This window comes from Bos taurus, chromosome 2 (assembly GCF_002263795.3).
Source record: "Bos taurus isolate L1 Dominette 01449 registration number 42190680 breed Hereford chromosome 2, ARS-UCD2.0, whole genome shotgun sequence".
Classification (NCBI taxonomy): domain Eukaryota; kingdom Metazoa; phylum Chordata; class Mammalia; order Artiodactyla; family Bovidae; genus Bos; species Bos taurus.
Window position 1 is genome coordinate 71,613,288 of NC_037329.1, and position 22,828 is coordinate 71,636,115.

The window sequence follows — 22,828 nt, forward strand, 5'->3', positions numbered from 1 at the left end:
GATTTCCTTTAGGATGGACTTATTGGGTCTCCTTGCAGTCCAAGGGGACTCTCAAGAGTCTTCTCCAACACCACAGTTCAAAAGCATCAATTCTTCAGCACTCAGCTTTCTTTATAGTCCAACTCTCACATCCATACATGACTACTGGAAAAACCATAGTCTTGACTAGATAGACCTTTGTTGGCAAAGGAATGTCTCTGCTTTTGAATATGCTGTCTAGGTTGGTAATAACTTCTCTTCCAAGGAGCATGTGTCTTTTAATTTCATGGCTGCAGACACCATTGCAGTGATTTTGGAGCCCAGAAAAATAAAATCTACCACTTGTACATAATGCCAGTACACAGAAGGTGGAAACAACCCAAATGTCCACTGACTGATAAACAAACTGTTATGTATCCATATAATGGGATATTATTTAACCATAAGAAGGATTTAAATGTGATCATGTAGTACAGCATGGAACCTTGAAAACATTAGTGCTGAGTGAAAGGAACCAGATAAAAAAGGTCACATATTGTTCAGTTCCATTTATATGAAATATTCACAATAAATAAATCCATAGAGACAGAAAGCAGATGAGTGGTTGCCAGGGCTAGGATAAGAGATACTCTTTAATGGATATGGTATTCTTTCGGTGTTGATGGAAATGTTTTGATACTAGGTAGAAATGGTGGTTGTACAATACTGTGAATATAGTAATGCAACAAATTGCACACTTTTATTTATTTGTAATTTAACTAAAAAGCCTCTTGATGAAAGTGAAAGAGGAGAGTGAAAAAGTTGGCTTAAAGCTCAACATTCAGAAAACGAAGATCATGGCATCCGGTCCCATCACTTCATGGGAAATAGATGGGGAAGCAGTGGAAACAGTGTCAGACATTATCTTTTTGGGCTCCAGAATCACTGCAGATCTTGACTGCAGCCATGAAATTAAAAGATGCTTACTCCTTGGAAGAAAAGTTATGACCAACCTAGATAGCATATTCAAAAGCAGAGACATTACTTTGCTAACAAAGGTCTGTTTAGTCAAGGCTATGGTTTTTCTAGTGGTCGTGTATGGATGTGAGAATTGGACTGTGAAGAAAGCTGAGCACCGAAGAATTAATGCTTTTGAACTGTGGTGTTGGAGAAGACGCTTGAGAGTCCCTTGGACTGCAAGGAGATCCAACCAGTCCATTCTAAAGGAGACCAGCCCTGAGTGTTCTTTGGAAGGAATGATGCTGAAGCTGAAACTCCTGTACTTTGGCCACCTCATGCGAAGAGTTGACTCATTGGAAAAGACTCTGATGCTGGGAGGGATTGGGGGCAGGAGGAAAAGGGGACGACAGAAGATGAGATGGCTGGATGGCATCACCGACTTGATGGACGTGAGTTTGAGTGAACTCCAGGAGTTGGTGATGGACAGGGAGGCCTGGCTTGCTGCGATTCATGGGGTCGCAAAGAGTCGGACACGACTGAGCAACTGAACTGAACTGAACTGAGCTATTTACTTGTTTGTTTATTTTTGGCTGCGCTGGGTCTTTGTTGCTGCATGCAGGCTTTCTCTAGTTGTGGTGAGCAGAGGCTACTCTTCATTGAGGTGCACAGGCTTGTTATTGCGGTCGCTTTTCTAATTGCACAGCCCAGGTTCTAGAGCCTGTGGGCTCAGTAGTTAGTTGTCCCATGGTATTTGGAAGCTTTGCGGACCAGAAATTGAACCTGTTCAGTTCAGTTCATTTCAGTTGCTCAGTCGTGTCTGACTCTTTGTGACCCCATGAACCAAAGCATGCCAGGCTTCCCTGTCCATCACCAACTCCTGGAGTTCACCCAAACCCACGTCTATCGAGTCGGTGATGCCACCCTACCATCTCATCTTCTTTCATCCCCTTCTCCTCCTGCCCTCAATCTTTCCCAGCATCAGGGTCTTTTCAAATGAGTCAGCTCTTCATATCAGGTGGCCGAAGTATTGGAGTTTCAGCTTCAACATCAGTCCCTCCAGTATCCCCTGCCTTATCAGGCAGATTTTAAATAACAGAACCATCAGGGAATTCCCAAAAGTGCATACTCATAAATGGTTACTTTTGCATTGTGTGAATGTTATTTCAGTAAAAAGAAACAGAAAGAAAACACTAGGAGTTCCCTGGCCCTGCTGCTTGCTACTTCTTTTCTTTCAGAGTTAAAAAAAAATTTTATGTTTTGTTGTTGTTGTTTGTTGATTTCACTCAGGTGGCCGGGAAAAATGCATCTACTCTTTTTTCTAGACAAGCGCATTAGACTCACCTTATTAGCTTTTTAAAAACAGTAATGTTCAATTAGTCTTAAAGACTAACCACAATGACAGAAAACTAACCAAACTGTTTACTTGGATCTAACTCAATGAAACTACGAGCCATGGCATGTAGGGTCACCTGAGACAGATGGGTCATGGTGAAGAGTTCTGACAAAACATGGTCTACTGGAGAAGGGAATGGCAAACCACTTTGATATTCTTGACTTAAGAATCTCATGAAGAGTATGAAAAGGCAAAAAGATATGACACTGAAACATGAACTCCCCAGGTGTGGAATATGCTACTGGAGAAGAGTAGAGAAATAGCTCCAGAAAGAATAAAGAGGCTGAGCCAAAGCAAAACCAATACCCAGTTGTGGATATAGTTGGTGATGTAAGTAAAGTCTGATGCTGTAAAGAACAATATTGTATAGGAACCTGGAATGCTAGGTCCATGAATCAAGGTAAATTAGAAGTGGTCAAACAGGAGATTGAAAGAGTGAACATTGACATTTTAGGAATCAGTGGACTAAAATGGACTGGAATGGGTGAATTTAATTCAGATGACTGTTATATCTACTCCTGTGGGCCATAATCCCTTAGAAGAAATGGAGTAGCCCTCATAATAAATGAGAGAGTCCAAAATGCAGTACTTGGGTGCAGTCTCAAAACGACAGAATGATCTCTTCTTGTTTCCAAGGCAAACCATTCAGTGTCACAGTAATCCAGGTCTGTACCCCAACCACTAATGCTGAAGAAGTGGAAGTTGAACGGTTCTATGAAGACCTACAAGACCTTCTAGAACACCAAAAAAATGTCTTCTTCATCATAGAGGGCTAGAATGCAAAAGTAGGAAGTCAAAAGATACCTGGAGTAACAGGCAAATTTGGCTTTGGAGTACAAAATGAAGCAGGGGAAAGGCTAATAGAGTTTTGCCAAGAGAATGCATTGGTCATAGCAAGTGCCCTCTTCTAACAACACAAGAGCTGACTGTACACGTGGACATCACCAGATGGTCAATACTGAAATCAGATTGATTATATTCTTTGCAGCAAAGATGGTGAAGCACTATACAGTCAGCAAAAACAAGACAAGGAACTGATTGTGGCTCAGATCATGAAATCCTTACTGCAAAATTCAGAATTGAAGAAAATAGGGAAAACCAGTAGGCCATTCAGGTATGACCTAAATCAAATCCCTTGTGATTATACAGTGGAAGTGACCAATAGATTCAAGGTATTAGATCTGATAGACAGACTGAAGAACTATGGACGGAGGTTCATGACATTGTACAGGAGGCATGATCAAAACCATCCCCAAGAAGAAGAAATGCAAAAAAGCCAAATGGTTGTCTGAGGAGGCCTTACAAATAGCTGAGAAAAGAAGAGAACTGAAAGGCAAAGGAGAATAGGAAAGATATATCTATCTAAATGCAGAGTTTTGAAGAATAGCAAGGAGAAATTAGAAAGCCTTCCTAATTGATCAATGCAGAAAAGTAAAGGAAAATAGAATGGGAAACACTAGAGATCTGTTCAAGAAAATTAGAGATACCAAGGAAACATTTCATGCAAAGATGAGCACAATAAAGGACAGAAACGGTATGGACCTAACAGAAGTAGAAGATATTAAGAGATGGCAAGAATACACAGAAGAATTATACAAAAAAGATCTTCATGACCCAGATAATCACGATGGTGCGATCACTCACCTAGAGCCAGACATCCTGGAATGTGAAGTCAAGTGGGCCTTTGAAAGCATCACTATGAACAAAGCTAGTGGAGGTGATGGAATTCCAGTTGAGCTATTTCAGATCCTAAAAGATGATTTTGTGTAAGTGTTGCACTCAATTTGCGAGCAAATTTGGAAAACCTAGCAGTGACTATAGAACTGGAAAAGGTCAGTTTTCATTCCAATCCCAAAGAAAGGCAAAGCCAAAGAATGTTCAAACTACTGCACAAATGCACTCATCTCACATGCTAGCAAAGTAATGCTCAAAATTCTCCAAGCCAGGCTTTAATAGTATGTGAACTGGGAACTTCTGCATTTTCAAGCTGGATTTAGAAAAGGCAGAGGAACCAGAGATCAGGTTGTCAGCATCCGTTAGATCATTGAAAAAGCAGGAGAATGCCAGAAAAACATCTCCTTCATTGACTACACTAAAACCTTTGAGTGTGTGGATCACAACAAACTGGAAAATTCTTCAAGAGATGGGAATACCTGACGTTACCTGCCTTCTGAGAAATCTGTATGCAGGTCAAGAAGTAACAGAACCGGACATGGAACAATGAACTGCTTCCAAATTGGGAAAGGAGTAAGTCAAGGCTGTATATTGTCATCCTGCTTATTTAACTTACATGCAGAGTACATCTTGTGAAATGCTGGACTGGATGAAGCACAAACTGGAATCAAGATTGCAGGGAGAAATATCAGTAACCTCAAATATGCAGATGATACCACCCTTATGGCAGACAGCAAAGAGGAACTAAAGAGCCTCTTGATTCAAGTGAAAGAGGAGAGTGAAAATGCTGGCTTAAAACTCAACATTCAAAAAACAAAGATCATGGCATCTGGTCCCATCATTTCATGACAAATAGATGGGGAAACAATGGAAACTGTGAGAGACTTTATTTTCTTGGGCTCTAAAATCACTGCAGATGGTGGCTGCAGACATGAAATTAAAAGACTCTTGCTCCTTGGAAGAAAAACTATGACCAACTTAGACATCATATTAAAAAACAGAGACATTATTCTGGTGACAAAGGTTCATCTAAAAAGGTATGGCTTTTCTGGAAGTCATGTATGGATGTGAGAGTTGGACCATAAAGAAAGCTGAGTGCTGAAGAATTGATGCTTTTGAACTGTGAAGTTGGAGAAGACTCTTGAGTATCCCTTGGATTGCAAAGAGATCCAGCCAGTCCATCTTAAAGGAAATCAGTCCTGAATATTCATTGGAAGGACTAATGCTGAAGCTCTAATACTTTGGGGACCTGATAGGAAGAACTGACTTATTTGAAAAGCCCCTGATCTTGGGAAAGATTGAAGGCAGGAGGAGAAGGGGATGACAGAGGATGAGATGGTTGGATGGCATCACCGACTTGATGGACATGAGTTTGAGCAAGCTCCAGGAGTTGGTGATGAACTGGCATGCTGTAGTCCTTGGCGTCACAAAGCGTTGAACATGACTGAATGACTGAACTGAACTGTCTGCTCCCCTCGCCATCCTGGGCCAGTTTTATAAGAATGGTAGAGGGGTCAAGGAGCTGAGTTGCATTAATGTAGAAAATGTATACAGGTTATTCAGTTGGGTCCTTCATTGTGAAGCACTGTTTGAAGCACATGCTTCCTACCATTGATGAAACTATATGAGGCCCTGAAACAGGAAGGGAAGCTCTTTACAAGGAAGATTCTCCTTTTGAACATTGTTACCTGTGGGTTTTAATTTTAAAATTGCTCTGACCATCTTACTTACAGCCTATAAATGCAACATCAGGAATGCAGATTAGAGAGATGAAGAGAAACTTGGTGCTTGATGACCCTTCTCGTCTGCTGTTGCTTTTGCTAATGTTTCCAAAGTGCTTTCCGGACAGATATACCTGTCTACAAGGTTAACAGCATCAAGTGACTTTTACCTTGCTCCTTGTATTTTACTTTTTGGTTGATTGTGGGAAACCTGGGCTTGATCCCTGGTTTGGGAAAATCCCCTGGAGAATGGAAAGGGCTACCCACTCCAATATTCTGGCCTGGAGAATTCCATGGACTGTATAGTCCATGGGTTACAAAGAGTCGGACACGACTGAGTGACTTTCACTTTTCGCTTTGCTCATAATGTGTCATTATGCTTTTCCACTTTGATTCTTTTATTGCTGAACGTGTTAGTAGTTTCTCCATGTTTTATTGATTAGTTACACTTTTCTTTAGAGAGTTATCATTCTGTTTGTTCCACAGCTTAGTAGCTATGGGACTTTGGAAAGTTGGAATTAACTATTACATTACTACAACAGTAGTAATGCCTACATGATAAAATTGGTGTGAGGTTAAAATGAGATATTTTTCTAAAGTTTCCTGTGTACTTGTATAATTAGAATAGTATCAGTTTGCTACAAATCAGTTTCTCTGTTTTTATTTCCCTTTTTGTGACATTATTTATTCTACACATGCAAATTTTAAATTGTATTTAGTCAAATATGTTACTTTCCTGTCATAATTTAAAGGTAAGACTAGGACAATAAGACATGGATTAAATACAGGAGTTAATGTAGCAACAGGTCAAGAAGCAGCAGTTAGAACCGGACATGGAACGACAGATTGGTTCCATATCGGGAAAGGAGTACGTCAAGGCTGCATATTGTCACCCCGCTTATTTAACTTCCATGCAGAGTACATCATGCAAAATGCTGGGCTGGATGAAGCACAAGCTGGAAGAAATGTCAATAACCTCAGATATGCAGATGATACCACCCTTACGGCAGGAAGCGAAGAACTAAAGAGCCTCTTGATGAAGGTGAAAGAGGAGAGTGAAAAAGTTGGCTTAAAACTCAACATTCAGAAAACTAAGATCATGGCATCCAATCCCATCACTTCATGGCAAATAGATGGGGAAATGATGGAAACCATGAGAGACTTTATTTTCTTCGGCTCCGAAATCACTGCAGATGGTAACTGCAGACATGAAGTTAAAAGATGCTTGCTCCTTCAAAGAAAAGCCGTGACCAACCTAGATAGCATATTAAAAAGCAGAGACATTACTTTGCCAACAAAGGTCCGTCTAGTCAAAGTTATAGTTTTTCCAGTAGTCATGTATGGATATGAGAGCTGGCCTATAAAGAAAGCTGAGCATTGAAGAATTGTGCTTTGAACTGTGGTGTTGGAGAAGACTCTTGAGAGTCCCTTGGACTGCAAGGAGATCCAACCAGTCAATCTTAAAGGAAATCAGTCCTGGGTGTTTATTGGAAGGAGTGATGTTGAAGCTGAAACTCGAATAGTTTGGCCACCTGATGTGAATAGCTGACTCATTTGAAAAGAACTTGATCCTGGGAAAGATTGAAGGCAGGAGGAGAAGGGGACGACAGAGGATGAGATCGTTGGATGGCATCACTGACACGATTGACGTGAGTTTGAGTATGCTACAGTAGTTGGTGATGGACAGGGAAGCCTGGCATGCTGCAGTCCATGGGGTTGCAAAGAGTCGGACACAACTGAGCAACTGAACTGAATAACCTGAAAGCAGAAGACATTTGCAAAGTTCTCCTAATATCTTCTATCTTCATTTTAATTATATACTCTTTGAACCAATTTGCCCCGAGTCAGACTTTTTAAATTACTGTATGATGTGTGGAGTTCTTATGCTCAACCAAGTCATTGACATGAAAATAGTTGCAAACTTACTATGAGAGAAGAGTCCAAGAGTTTTAACAATCTGTAAGTATATAGCCTGTGAGTTTGATTTCCTTTTTGTTTTTCTTCCAGAAACATGATCAGGGGCAAGTTCTGTTGGATATAGTCTTCAAGCATCTTGATTTGACTGAGCGTGACTATTTTGGTTTGCAGTTGACTGACGATTCCACAGATAACCCAGTAAGTTTAAGCTGTTGTCTTTCATTGTCATTGCAGTTTTTCTGTCTTTATACTAGGTCCTTTCTGATTTACATTGTTCACTGATTTTGTGAGTTTTTTAAAAAATTTTAATTTGAATGATTAGAGGTAATTCGTTAGCCTCAAACTTCAGTTTCTTATGTTTTAATCTGTTAGGTTATTTCCTTGGCTTTCATGATCATAAGTCATTCTACTAATCAAATGCCTGTTTCTCTCTCTATATGTCTTAGACAACTGAATGGCAAACCTAATTCATACTTTTTTGAGAGAAATATTGGGCATAAAAGTTATAATATTAACATTAAAATTTTGAAGTAAATACTTTTAAAATATTGATGTATCTTGAGTCTTTCATAAATCAGGCTGTATTAAGAGGAAATCAGTTTTTTGTGGCATTCATGGCAAGCTATTTCTCACCAAAATTCTTAATATGTTAATTGTAAATTTTCCAAGTACAGAGATTTACAGGAGATGCTTCCAAATGACAGAGGTTAAATTTCAGAGGTCTACAATTCTTGGGCATTAAGTTCCTTAGATTATTAACTAATTCCTTAGTAAGTGCAGTAATGATTGTTTTTATTAGAAAGATCACATGATAGAAATAGAAGATACCATGTGATGAATAACAGAAATAGTGAATTCTTTGTAAATTTATATGGTTATACAGTGGGGGTTTTTCACAAAAGAATATGATATCTTTTTCATTAGTAAAGGAGAATGACTAGAAGGAAATGTTTTGTATACAGGGGTGGCTGAACTTTAGAAATCAGTTTGTGAGGCCTTATTAATAGAAGGACTATGGAAAATATGAATAACTCTTGTGAGAAAAGTAGAGTTTCTTTCTATCTCTTGTTCTCATTTGCTCTCATGGTTAGGTCCTGGATGTCTGAATGAATGGTTAGTGGGAAGTAAATATGAAATGTTAAATATTACTTTTTCTTGGCTTTGCTTACTGATTTTGTGTGAAAAACTTGAAGAAAATGTGGATGAAATAAAGCAAGATCCAGTTAGTCTCAGTGGAAATAAATCGTTTTGTACTGAACTGAAATGAGAAAAGTATGAGAAAAACAAACTTTTCTCATACTTTCTTGACTTCAACAGATGACTTGGGCTGCTCCAAGGGCCTGGAAGAAACAATGTTATTTCTTGATAAATAAATGCATGTGAGAATAGAAGTGAGGAGAAATGACAGTAATGCCACCTTTCACTGAAAGATAAATTGTTAACCAGGCAAACACCTGAAAGGTATCTACTACAATGTGCAATATTGAGATTTAAAAAAATAGATAATTCTTACTTGATCTTACTGACACTCATAGGTCAGACTTTCTAAATATAAGCCTGTCTTCAGATAGATTGAAGAAGTGATTAGTAAACAGAGGAGAAAGAGATAAACTATCAATACTTAACCAGCATGGTCACTAAGAAAGTGTTCCAGAAGGACTTGTATGTGAGACCACATGTATTACAGGAAGTTAAAATTCTGTCACATAAATTTATACACAAGAAGACATTTCTACTGTAAAACAATTACAGCAGGATGAATGTGAGGAAGCAGAAATATTTTGAGCTAGGTTGGTCTTTTTGCTGTCTCCTACTTTTTGGTGGCTTAGTTGTAAAGAATCTGCCTGCAATACAGGAGACTTGGTTTCGATCCCTGGATTTGGAAGATCCCCTGGAGAAGGGAATGGTAACCCACTCCAGTATTCTTGCCTGGAGAATTCCATGGACAGAGGAGCCTGGTGGGCTACAGTCCATGGGGTCGCAAAGAGTCAGACACGACTGAGCATTAACACACACACTTTTTCTTAATTTGTTTTACTTTTCTATCTTGAGCATTCCTTCTGAAATAAGATACATTCCCAGGGGCCAGTTGCTGATGATCCAAAAGAATTCTACCACTCCCTGTGGACCCCCCCACCCCCACCCCGCACCCTACCAGCTTAGAATCATACAGTTTCAAAGAAGAGAACAAATTATTTTGTCTACCACCTTTAATTTTCATGAGAAATACCCCAATCCAAGGACATAAAAGAGATAAAGCCCAAGCTGAAAAAGAACATTAGTCGCTCAGTTGTGTCTGACTTTTTTGCGAGCCCACAGACTGTAGCCCACCAGGCTCCTCTCTGCATGGGATTTTCCAGTCAGATTACTGGAGTGGGTTGCAATTTCCTTTTCCAGCAGATCTTCCCCACGCAGGGATTGAACCTGTGTCTCTCAGATTTCAGGCAGATTCTTTATTGTCTGAGCCATCAGGGAAGCCCTAAAGCCCAAGCTACATGAAATTAGACTTGAATCTCCTAACTCCCCCTGCAGGTCTTTTCACAGCACTACAACTTCAGTATTTAAATATTCAGAGGAATCCGTGTAATGGGAAAACATGCCTGAGGAGGAGCCTTTAGAGCACAAATCTCATTATTGTCCCATTTCTGATTGTCAGTATGAAGTGTATCAAGCCTTTAAGGATAATTAACGGACTGAAGGAGAAAAATGCCATTTTTAAAAAGAGAAGGAGTAAGGGCGTGACATTTATGAAACATCTATTGTGGACTTGTTAGTAAACCAAATTCTCACAATAATCTTATGAAACTGTTATTAAAATTTTCCCGAAGATGAAAAACTGAGGCTTACAAAACTTGTTTAGTTACAGAGATAATTAAGTAGCTGAGAAAGGATTTGAAGTCATATTTATCTGACTCCAAAGCCTTTGTTTCTCTACTGAAAAGTATTGCTTCCCAAGAGACAATGATATAGATACACAGGACTTATAAAAATGAACATACTGAGGAGAGGGGGTGATCATGCCATAAAATTACCAGCAGTGATCAAAAGGAATTTGGTAATATTCCTAAAAAATGAATTGTTGTCAATTCTTATTAGTTAACAGTTTTTTTCATCTTAAAGCTTATATATGTTATTTATACATGTACGTGTATAAATGTATGTTGCGTGTGTGTATATATATATATATATATACACACACATATATACACACTATATACTCACTTTACGGGATCAGAATTAATATTGTCTAGGCACATAGCTACTGATATCAGTTTAACTGATAAACTAAAAAAGCACTTAGCATTTGATTTTAGAGTTATATGTGGAAATACAGAATCATAATTGACTATCCTTTGCTTTAGAATCTTCCCTGGCAACGAGTTCCAGTGCAGCAAACAAAATTACTTAAAGGCTTTGAATTTTGAAATTTCGTCTGCTTTGATTTAAAACTTATTTATCAGAGCTTTAGCTGTCAGCATAATGTCTTATATAATAATTTTGTTCAGTAAATATGTATTGAATGAGAGGGCAAAATAATGAGTAAATGGCTATAATTCATTATCCATGATTTCTTTAATTTCATACACACTTAATGGTGATGTACCTTGGTGGCCTTTAGCAGCATGATTTCAATAGAGCCTTGATCCTTATATTACTTGTGTGCATCAAGGGTAATATATTTACTTTTTTGTTTCCCCCCAGAGTGAATTATAGTGCCTTTCAGTGAGACAAAGAGTGGACTAAATTGATTATTCTTACACTTATTCTTTCTTCAGTTTCATCCTTCTGATGATAGTTTTGTTATGGTTATGATATTTTACTGGTTTATTACTATTTCCATATCCCCTAACCTTGTGACTTTGAAATTTGAACCTATATCAGAAACACCTGAAGGCTTTTCACAGTTCAGGATTTCTGGACCCTATGCTTAGAATTTCTGATTCAAAAAGTCTGGGGTAGAGCTCAGTAATTCACACTTCAAACAAATTCCGCCATAATGCTAGTGCTGCCAGTTCAAGGAACCACATTTTGAAAACCACTGCTCTAACCCAGTGGGCTGTTAATTAAGTAAGAAATGATTCATAGAAAATAATTTAGTGTACTATTTGAGTTAATTTTACCATAACTCAGTATTCTTGAATTATTTTATCCAGTTTGAGGAAATATAGCAGTTACATTGAGGATGATTTATTTTGACACACCACATTTTAGTACGACATGATTGCTGAAATGCTTTTATTTTCTGTCATGTTCTTATAGTATTTCTCTCACGTTCCATCTGTTTCTACTGTGTACCTCAATTCAACTCTTACTGCCTTTTGTATAAGCCTCTTCAGTAGTCTGCCAAATGGTAGATCTTTTTTTTTGTTCTCTCCTGGTTTCATTTGCGGAGGGAATGGCAGAGGGATCTGGGGTGCAGAGAAGTATTTCACAGAGAATCAGTAACATATACAGAGTTCCACAGTGAAGAGAGAGGATTGATTTTTCTTTTTCAGTTACCAACTATTTATTGAAATGGTTTATTTTTTATTGTGCAACCTTCCTAAACTCACTTACTGATTCTAGTCACTGTTTGTAAATTCCCTAGAATTTTCTACAGAGATTGTCATGTAAACATATGGTCAATTACATTTATTTAAAAATTTTTAACCAACTCTGTATTCAAGAAAGAAACCAGGATACACGTTTGTGTATCAACCTGGTATCATAAGGCCTTCCTAAATTCACTTATTACTTCTGGTATCTTTTTCTTCATTGATTCCTTAGAATTTTCTGTGTAAATCATGTCATATGTGAATAGCAACAGTTTTACTTCTTCCTTCCCAGTCTTTATTTATTTATTTTTTTGCCCATTATTTTTTCATTCTTTGTTTCATGAAAGCTGAGACTATGAGGATACTGATGAATAGAGGTGAAGGGAACAAACTGCCTCGCCTGTTCTCTGTCAGAGGAAAGTACTCAGTGTCTCACCATTAAGGATGCTTTTACCTGCTGGGTTTGTTTTTTTTAAAAAACAGTATAATTAAGGCATAATTGGGTAGTTTAGTTGCTAAGTTGTGTCTGACTGTTGCAACTCCATGGACTGTGCAGCCTGCCAGGCTCCTCTGGCCAAGGGATTCTCCAGCAAGAGTACTGGAGTGGGTTGCCATTTCCTTCTCCAGGGGATATTCCCAACCCAGGGATTGAACCCAGGTCTCCTGCATTGCAGGCAGATTCTTTATCACCTGAGCTACAAGGGAAGCCCAAAGGCATAATTTACATAGGATAAAATCCAACATCCGTTCATAATGAAAACTATCAGCAAACTTGGAAAGGAACATTACTGCTGTGATAAAGGACGTATACTAAGCACAGGTGCATCAGGTAACTGTAGAGTAAAAAGCACAATGATATGTCACTGCACATCCATTGGAATAGTTAAAAGATGAGAGTCTCACAGTACCAGGTTTTGGCTAGGATGTGGAGCCACTGGGACTTTAAAAGGATACAACCACTTTGGAAAGTATAGTTTGGCAGTTTCTTATAAACTTGAACATAGGTTTAATACATATCTCCAAGCAGTCCTACCTTTGGGGTATTTATCCAGGAGAAAATGAAAACACATTCTGTGAAACTTTGTATACAAATGATCATAGTAGCTTTATTCATAATAGCTCATTCCTGAATTAACTTCAGCATCTATCAGTAAGTGAATGGATGAAAAATAATTGTTATGTTTTTACATAGTGGAATATTATATGGTATATACTCGATTATTCTATTCATAGTAAATTGTAGAGCAAGCAAAACTTGTCCATAGTGACTGAAAGCAGATCAGTGATTGCCTGGGGGGTTGAGGGGCTGATTGCGAAAGGATACAGGGAACTTCTCAGCGTTGTAGAAAGAGGTCGGTAGTGAGGCCCTGCATGACTTGGACTGTGGATGGAGAATGAGTGCCGTCTGGCTGGACCCACATCGGTATTCTGCTTCCCTTTGGGTGAACGGTTATCTCAGTTATCGGAAATGAATATCATTTCCTTATATTTCCAACTGCTTCTTTTTCCTGGGGTTTTGGGATCTTCCTGTGCATGCACAAGCTGAACCGTCAACCAGAGTTGTGATGGCTTTTATATCTAGACTTGAGTTAAACGCTTCTACTGTTTCCTGTCTATCAGGATTTCCTCCTCAAGGATTTCCTCCGCCTGAACTCTGTCCATTGACACCTCAAGTTAGTGAGACTGTCCCCTACCTTGTGCTGGATTTGAGGTTGCCCTCAGGGAAAAAACTGCAAATGTATAAATCTCACCTATTGCAGTTTTTCTGTTTTTCAAGATTAAACTTGGGTACTGTTTCTTCTGCCTGATTTTGGTTGCTTTCTAATGTCAAATATTGTACATACACACAGAATAAAAATGAGTGCCATGAGCAGACAAGAAATTTTAAGGACTTCTTAGATTCTGTGCTTACAAGGATTAGTGGAAGAATCAAATAGAGGGAATCAAAAAGAGAATGTAGAAGAGAAATATGGGGGAAGTGGGAGAGTTTTCAGGGTGATGCAGTACAGTTTGTCAAACAGTTCACTGAGAAACTGTTTGAAACATCTAGGCTCTTAACCCCTCAGGCAGTGTGTACTGTTCTTTGTAGAATAAATATATTTGTATGTTTGGCATGAAGGTGCAGAGAACTATCTTCTTAGCGATATGATTAATCTGCCTTGAGAGTCCAAATGAATCTTTTGGAAAACGTTTTACAACTAGTAGGACTTAAAACTGAACAAACAAGTGTCGATCACTTTCTATGTACTGATTAGGGAACATAATCCAACAAAATAGCAAATTAAATAGATTTTCTTTTGAAAACCCAAATCCATTAAATATCTATGAATAAACTTTTGATATTACAGGTATCAGAACTTATAGAAAGAAAACCATAAAACTTAACAGGAAGAGATACTAGACGACATGAGTAAATGAAGAAATAGCCTGTTCAGGATGAGAAAGAATGTTATGAAGATTTCACTAACAATTGCTAGTTAGAATCTGAACTGAATTTTTGGGGTGGAGTGAGTGAAGTTGACCCCATCACCCTCAAGTTCATCTTGCTCCATCTTCATGGTTTAAGTCAAGAGTATACCTTCTGTCTAATTGCCATCACTGAGGAAATCTGTGATATTTCCCAGTGCTTGTTAGTGTACTTCTCTAAGCTGTGCCAGCCTCACATATCTTGTATATTTAAACATGTGGATCTATGATATCAGAATGTTTTGAAGGGGAACTAAGTGAGGAAGGCAGGCTATGGGGAATTAAATGGTCCCAAATTTTGATTTTAGACAGACAGTAAAATAAATATAATTTATGCTTTTTTTCTAGAAAATATGCAGGAAAAAAATCACTAGATTAATAAATACATGGGTTAGAATGTGGATAAATGGGTGGATACCTAGGGGGAACAGATGTGTTAAGTAGGGATAAAACCATCTGATTATTGGCACAGAAATAAAAACTGCTGAGTCATTCAACAGGGTTAGTTAGCCCTTCACCAGATAATTTTAGTAGATGTTATATGCTATATTTTGTGCCAGGTACTCACCCTTTCAGCTTTGAATAAATCAGATATTATTCCTTACCTTAACGAGTTCATAATCTACAAAAGGAGATAGGCAATAAAAAGTAAAACAAACACATTGCAATTAAAATGTTACAAAGGAATTTAATGTTCCTTACCAGAAGGAAAATAACTAAGTAGATAGGAGCTTTGTGATAAATTTTTGATAGGGCAGTCAATCAAGGCCTTTCTAGTGAAGTGAAATTTAAGTTGAGACAGATAACAAAAGACGTCAACCATGGTAAAAGCTGGGAAAGGACATTCTTTGCATCAGGATGCTTGGAATTGAGGCATCTTGGAGAAACAAAAAGGAGGCCATTATGACTGAAGCTAGGAAAACTTCAGTGGAAGAAGTTAAGGAGACAAATATATCATTTAAATATGAAATCTAAAAAAAGGATACAAAGGAACTCATCTACAAAACAGAAATAGAATCACAGATGTAGAAAACAAACAAGAGTTACAGGGCAGGGAAGGAAGGGGGATAAATTGGGAGATTGGGACTGACATATACACACTACAGTATATAAAATAATTAACCAATGAGGACCTCCTGTATAGCAGGGGAACTCTACTCAATACTCTGTATTGGCTTATTTGGGAAAAGTATCTAAAAGAGAGTAGATATGTGGATATGTAAAAAAAAATTTGACAGCCACAGATCTGGAATTGTCAAATCTGAACTGGACACCTATTTTGATGGGTATTGTAAGGCTTCTAAAACTTAGCAGGAGTCTAGAATTGCCTCTTTGAAATATACATTTTTTAAATTAACTGAGGCAAATAAAACATTAAAGAAATAGAAAAAGAAGAGGTAAGGAGAGACCATGTAAGCCATAGTAAGGCCTTTGGATCTTACATTAAGAAATTATCAACAGATACCAAGCAAAGGAGTGACACTTTTAAAAGACTATGCTAGGGACTTCTCTGGTGATCTGGGGTTTGGGATCTTCCTGTGCATTCAAAAGCTGAACCGTCAACCAGAGTTGATCCAGGAGGCCTGGGTTCAATCTTTGATAAATTAGATCCCATGTGCTGCAACTAAGAGTTTGCATGCCACAACGAAGGTCAGAGATCCCAAGGGCCACAACTAAGACCCAAAAAGAAAAAAAAGTAGGACTAGCTTCTGGAGGATGAAGGATGAGAGGAAGAGAAGAGACAGACTACGATTATTAAGAGGCTAAAGGATGGTAGCAGAGTAGGTGGAGAAGAATTGTTAAGTTCTAGGGATGATTTGGAGGTAGAATTAGTTGGATTTGATGTGTTGGATGTTTTGGACAGTGGAAAGAAAAGACTTGTGGATTACTCTCAGCCACTTGTTGTGTGCACTTTATTGGGTCAACTGTGGGTGGTAGCAGGATACTTTATAAGTAACAATATATAAGCTTATATTTTTCTAGTGCTTTGAAAATACTGCTGTATCTATGACCTCGTTTTGTGTTGTTTAATTTTTTTAACTGAAACATTGGCTGTTGAAATGTTTTCTGAATTTATAGTTTTCCTGAAATAGAGCTTAAGTGGCATTCAGAAGTGTTTAGACTATTTGAAATTTTCATATACAAAAAAGCAGTCTTTCTCTAAACATTGTCTCTTAAAAAAATTAGTGTGGGATGTTTTTAGGGGGAGTATTTTGTTTTCTTTTTTGAGGAATAGAGAAGGAGTTAAATTTTTTTCATAAGAGTAGATTTTCATGATTTGTAAATTTTGTCTGAATGAGAGCATAAAGCCAAGAGTATTTTTATGAGAGATAAAGAGAATTTTTAAAAATTGATAGGCTGTTAATACTTAACAGAATCAATTCATATTGTAGTGATGAAGCATTTTTACTTTTGGAATAGAGGTTATTACACACTATAACTTAATGAGAAATTTAAATCAAAATCTTAAATCACAAATATATTCAGTACTTTCTTGTAGAATTTTGTTACATTTGATATGAGTGTGTAATTTAGTGATTTTTTTCCCCCTCACCTAGTAGGCCTTTTCAAAAAATGCAATTTTTAGCATTAATCTTCAAATGGAATAGATTTGCAAGAATTGATGTATTAGTTCCTCAAGGAAAAAACAAATCAGTCTTACTTATTTATTTTTCAGAGGTGGCTGGATCCAAACAAACCAATAAGGAAGCAGCTAAAGAGTGAGCAAACATATTTACTTGATGTTATACAAATATACTTTATAAAGATAAAGGATTAATATAATCTGATTAATTAGAACTGCTTTTATTAATTCTAGGAGGATCTCCTTACAGTTTGAACTTTAGAGTCAAATTTTTTGTAAGTGACCCCAACAAGTTACAAGAAGAATATACAAGGTGGGTTTATGGAGCATATTTTTACTTGAAAATATTGTCAAAACTCTTACAAAATTTTGAAATTAGGCAAAAATACATGACCATGACATAGTTCTGAGCTTCCCTGCCAGCACACAGAATAGGTTGTGGATGTTTTAAGATAAATTTCCTCCTCCACTTTTAGATGGCTGGGAGAGATTTAGGAGGTTGTAACCCTAGGGCCAGCTCATCCAGCCGTAAGCAGCTTCCTGAACCATGTAAATACTAACTTTGTGAAAAATGGTTCAGAAGCACTGCTGTCACTAATTGTAGTAATTAGATGATGCTGCAGTTGTATTCCAGGGATTCTGCATAGTGACAGTTATCCAGTTTTTTTTTTCCCCCTTGTGAAAGCATATTCCGTATTTTACTTCCGTTGAAGAGAGCATAGACTTTATTAAATGCATAACCATTGTGTGTAGGAGTGATGATCAGGAGGTGTCTTTGTAGAGCATGCTGGCAGAGAGTTCACTAGCACATTCAGGCTGAAAATCCCCACATCACTGGCCATTTTAAGTTTGATCTTCATTTACAATTAATCCTGTTGTCCCTTCTACTTGACATAATGTACACAAGAATGACCCAGATAAGCATTTTGACATCACATAAATGTTAGGTGAACTGTTTAAGGTAGAAATCATGGGGAATAATCGCAGTGTGGTAACTGTCATTATTAAAATAACTTGAATGATAACCTTACGTATTGCTTGAAAGACAGAATTAGTAGTTTTTGTTTTTAAAGACAGAATTAAAAATTAGTATATTATACCTTCCACATGATATAAGAATATAGGTCATTGACTATATTCAGAATTACTCTAAAAGATAGGTGACAAATTAAATATCTGAATCCCATGGACAGAGGAGTCTGCTGGGCTACAGTGCATGATGTTGCAATTAGTCAGAAAACACTGAAGCGATTTAGCACGCACACACACCCCTAAAGCTATCTGTAGGTAGGCTGTTAGATGTTAATGTTTTCATTATCCTTTAGAATACTTTGGTAAAGTGGAGAAGCAAAGCACTGTTGAGAGTCCTTTGCTGTGTGTTTGTTGTGGGGCAGGGTGTTACCGTTTTTATAACAACTCAGGAATATAGATCCAGGATTAGGTAGTCCTAACCTTTGACACTAATAATGTCCAACATAATTTATCTTGAAAGGCAAAGTTGTATCATATGAAAGCCTTAGTTTAATATTGTAACTCTTAATCAGTCAGATTTTGTTGTTGTTAAATAATTAAAATAATAGGATCTTTTGTCTTAATAAATAGTTCTCAGTATAATAAAACTTTCCCAAATTTTGGATGAACTTCAAGGAAACTGCTCTGAATTACTGAAAATTGGGAATTATAAAGCATTTTAAAATGCATTTTTTACTGGTACATGGAACTTGAAATCAAATAACCAAGTATTCCATAATATGTATTTATGTAACTAGTTTTTAAATGTATATGAAAAATAAAAGACCAGTAATTTTTAATTGGATTTCTAACGTGTTTAATGTTTATGAAAACATTGTTAGCATAAACAATTAAAATGTCAATTTTAGCTATATTCATAATTTACTTCACTCAAAACAGTGTCTTTAAATTTCTTAATAAGCTTGATGTGTTGGTTCTTTTATAGCCTGTGTTGAAACATAACCAGGGAATAAATGTTTCACTGATAATTAAAGTCAAACTATCTTCATGAAGTAGAATAAAGTAAAATCACGTTTGGTAGTAGTAGTGGAATTGTGCTAAAGTTTATCAGTCTAAAATATGTTTTCCCTAGAAATAATGCATTATTTTAAAAATCCTTTATAATGTAATGTCCTGGAATCTTGTAACTGGTGCTTTTTGGTAAAATGAGTAAATGGCAAATTTTAATTTTATTACCATTTATACATCAAGGATTTTCTACCCTATTTACAAGTTAGAATCACCATAGGGGAACTTTAAAACATGCTGATACCATGGCCAGACCCCTAGATATTCTGATTTAATAGGTATCAGATGAGACCTGGCTTCCAGGTGGTTCTATTAATAATATGCAGCCAGGGTTTAAAAAAAAAAGACTCCTTTAAAACTTTAGTGGTTATGGTCATGAGTAGGGTAGGACACCCTTAGCCACAGTTGCTCAGTTTTAAGGACTGCTTTAAACCCCACAAAAAGGAAGTCTGCTGTGCTTCCTTGTCTTGAGATTCTTTTTTGTATTAGTGGTTAAAAAAAGAAAAAAGAATTACAGACCTTTCATCAGGTTAAATGTCATTTGTATTAACAGGTGCTGGCATAACTAGAGTTGGCATTTTCTTAGGAGTCATTACAGTACACTGGAGAAGGCAATGGCAACCCACTCCAGTGCTCTTGCCTGGAAAATCCCATGGATGGAGGAGCCTGGTGGGCTACAGTCCGTGGGGTCGCGAAGAGTTGGACACGACGGAGTGACTTCACTTTCACTTTTCACTTTCACGCATTGGAGAAGGAAATGGCAACCCACTCCAGTGTTCTTGCCTGGAGAATCCCAGGGACAGGGGAGCCTGGTAGGCTGCCGTCTATGGGGTCGCATGGAGTTGGACACTACTAAAGCGACTTAGCAGCAGCAGCAGCATTACGATACAAACGACATTTCTTTCATACCTTTTTAGTGCTTAGTATATTCAGTACATAGTAGGTGTTTAGTGCATGATATGTTATTATATTATTTTTACAACTTAAACAGATTGTCTCTACGTTTAGGTCAGTCATTATTAATCTATCTTAAAGGTCTTTAATTGTCTTTAAAAATTGGACTTTTATCACCATATTTAGGGCCCCTCGGATACATATACTAGGCAAGTGATATTACTTCCTTTTTACAAATAGAGAAACTAAGGCTCCACCAAATTTTAAGTAATTTGCCAAAGATCATAGGCTGGTTTTACTTAGGACTTTAATTCTGGTTTCCACTCCATCAGTTCTTACTGTTCAGTGTGTAAATCAAAATTCAGGAAGCATAGATGTTATTTGTATAGGATTTACAGTATTATATCAAGGATATACACATTTCAGTCTTAACTATAAGACTGTTTCCCACCAGAGATCTTTAACTTTTAATTATGAAATCAAGTAAACCAGATAGAAATATGTTGTCTTGGGTTGAGTACATGGATAATATTGTAATACTATATATTAAGCCTCACAAGGAGTTTATGTACTTCATTAATATATGAAGCCAGGATATTTGTATCAGCTGTTTTATATCTGATTCTCTGAAAAATCTTAATTACATTCTTTGGTAATTTGATTGTCATGGAACTCTTTAATAACTGGAATAGCCAAACAACTAAAATTTTAAATAATTTTGAGTCTGTGGTGTACTTTTTTTAGTGGGGTGAAATGAAAGTCTTAATTCTCTGTTTAAACATTAAAAGCCACACAATTTTATCTTCTGCCCACATGATACAGCACAGGTGCCTTTACCCAGGCACCAATAAACCCAGTGAGGGAATGACTGTACCCACCAGAAGGGACAGAAGGGCAAGGCCATCTTGTGAGCAACCTTGGTATTCTTAGTATAGGATACTTAAATTTTTGTTGGTTTTAAAGGAAATTGGCTACTTGGCAATTTTAATAGTAGAGCAACAGTAAGGAAGGGAACTCCACCCCCCCCCACCCCCCACCCCCCGCCCCCCCCCCCCCGCCACCCCCAATCAAAGAGAACTGTCTTAACTCAAATGAAGATGGAAAAGTGCTTTTCTACAGTTAGCAACTTCTTGTTGCCTGATGCTGTAGTGAGCAACATAGGCTCACTATGTTGAGCTGGCCTCCTGGCTCAGCAGAAAGAGTGACTTTCTTCAGTTGATCGCTAGTATGTTGCTACTGTCAGTTCTCTGTGTCTCTTGACTTACATTTCCTGTGCTTTCCAGTTCTACTTTTGGCAAACACCAATCTTCAGAGTATTTCTCCCTGATCTTCTTCAGTCATGTAATTCTTAAAATCATGAGAGTTTTATAGTAGAAGCTAGGAAACAAAATATTTGAAGTATAAAATTTCATTTATCAAAGAATTCTAAATATTTGGATTCATGAATTTATGAAAGTTTATTTTAAAATATCTTTACATGTGCTAATATGTTCATTATAAAAGCAAATATTTCAGTTTTATTTGTTAATGTAAATATACAGTTTTTAAAACTCTAAATTTTGTAATTCCAATAAATACTAATTTTCTTTTTTTCCCCAAGGTACCAGTATTTTTTGCAAATCAAACAAGACATTCTTACTGGAAGGTGGGCTATTTTAAATTTTTAGTAATGGGCTTTAAAAATACATTTAATTCTGCATTTAGTAGTTTGTGATCACTGCAAACAGATTATCTACTGAAAGATGGCTCTATGTAGCATGAATTCCTTTCATCAGATAAGTTCATTACTTAATAGTTAAACATGTAAATCACCTGGAAACTTCAAGTGTGAATAATATAATTTAAATTATAGTGCTTTTAAAATTATTGTGTTTAACCTTGGGTTATTTTCTGTTTTATTTTATTAGATTGCCCTGTCCTTATAATACTGCTGCTCTTCTGGCTTCATTTGCTGTTCAGTGTAAGTATCAGCCCAGTTTTTGGCCAAATAGCATATGATTGCATGGTTTCTGTTGATAGAGCATTACCTTTAATGTATGAGTTATTCAGACGTATGTTACCATACAGAAAAAAGTGACTGCACAGAAAACATAATAAAACATCCAATTAGCAATTACTTTGGTTCCTGGAAAGACTTTTCCTGAAGTTGTTTCAGACCTAGAAAAATGTTAAATGTGTCATTATAACTTGCTTAAATGGTAACAGTAGAAACAGATATTTTACTTCCAGAAATATAATGGAATTCATGACATTGTTGATTTGGCAGTAAAACTTGAATATTTGTTTATAAAGTGTTAATATTTTTTCCATTTATTAGCTGAACTTGGAGACTACAATCAATCAGAAAACTTGTCAGGCTACCTCTCAGATTATTCTTTCATTCCTAATCAACCTCAAGATTTTGAAAAAGAAATTACAAAATTACATCAGCAACATATGTAAGAATTTATTTACTTTTCTGCTTACTTAGTAAACTTCTTGATGATATCTCTTCTAGAGAAATGTTTTAAATTATTTCTAATGTGGTTTTATTTACTTTATATAGAACAGTTGCTATTATATAAAATAGTATGATTACTATAAAGAAATGTAGGTAATTTATACTAAAAAATATCACTTATTTCATAGAATGCATGCATGCTCAGTCATGTCCAACTTTTTGCAACCCTGTGGACTATAGCCTGCC

The 22,828-nt window shown here is 36.8% G+C and overlaps 1 protein-coding gene across 6 annotated transcripts in view; it reads left to right on the top strand.

The window, feature by feature from the left end:
• PTPN4 (protein tyrosine phosphatase non-receptor type 4) overlaps positions 1–22,828 on the top strand; it is a 190,545-nt gene that overhangs the window by 66,101 nt on the left and 101,616 nt on the right. For 2 of the 6 annotated variants that reach the window (XM_025001008.2, XM_059893117.1), the window contains exons 3-8: positions 7,714–7,821; positions 17,281–17,344; positions 17,422–17,521; positions 21,743–21,787; positions 22,050–22,102; positions 22,460–22,580. In XM_025001008.2, the coding sequence (XP_024856776.1) occupies positions 7,714–7,821; positions 17,281–17,344; positions 17,422–17,521; positions 21,743–21,787; positions 22,050–22,102; positions 22,460–22,580 (491 nt within the window). The remainder of the gene's footprint in view (positions 1–7,713; positions 7,822–17,280; positions 17,345–17,421; positions 17,522–21,742; positions 21,788–22,049; positions 22,103–22,459; positions 22,581–22,828) is intronic. The other 4 variants (XM_025001012.2, NM_001192946.1, XM_059893120.1 and 1 more) reach the window with 3 other exon arrangements.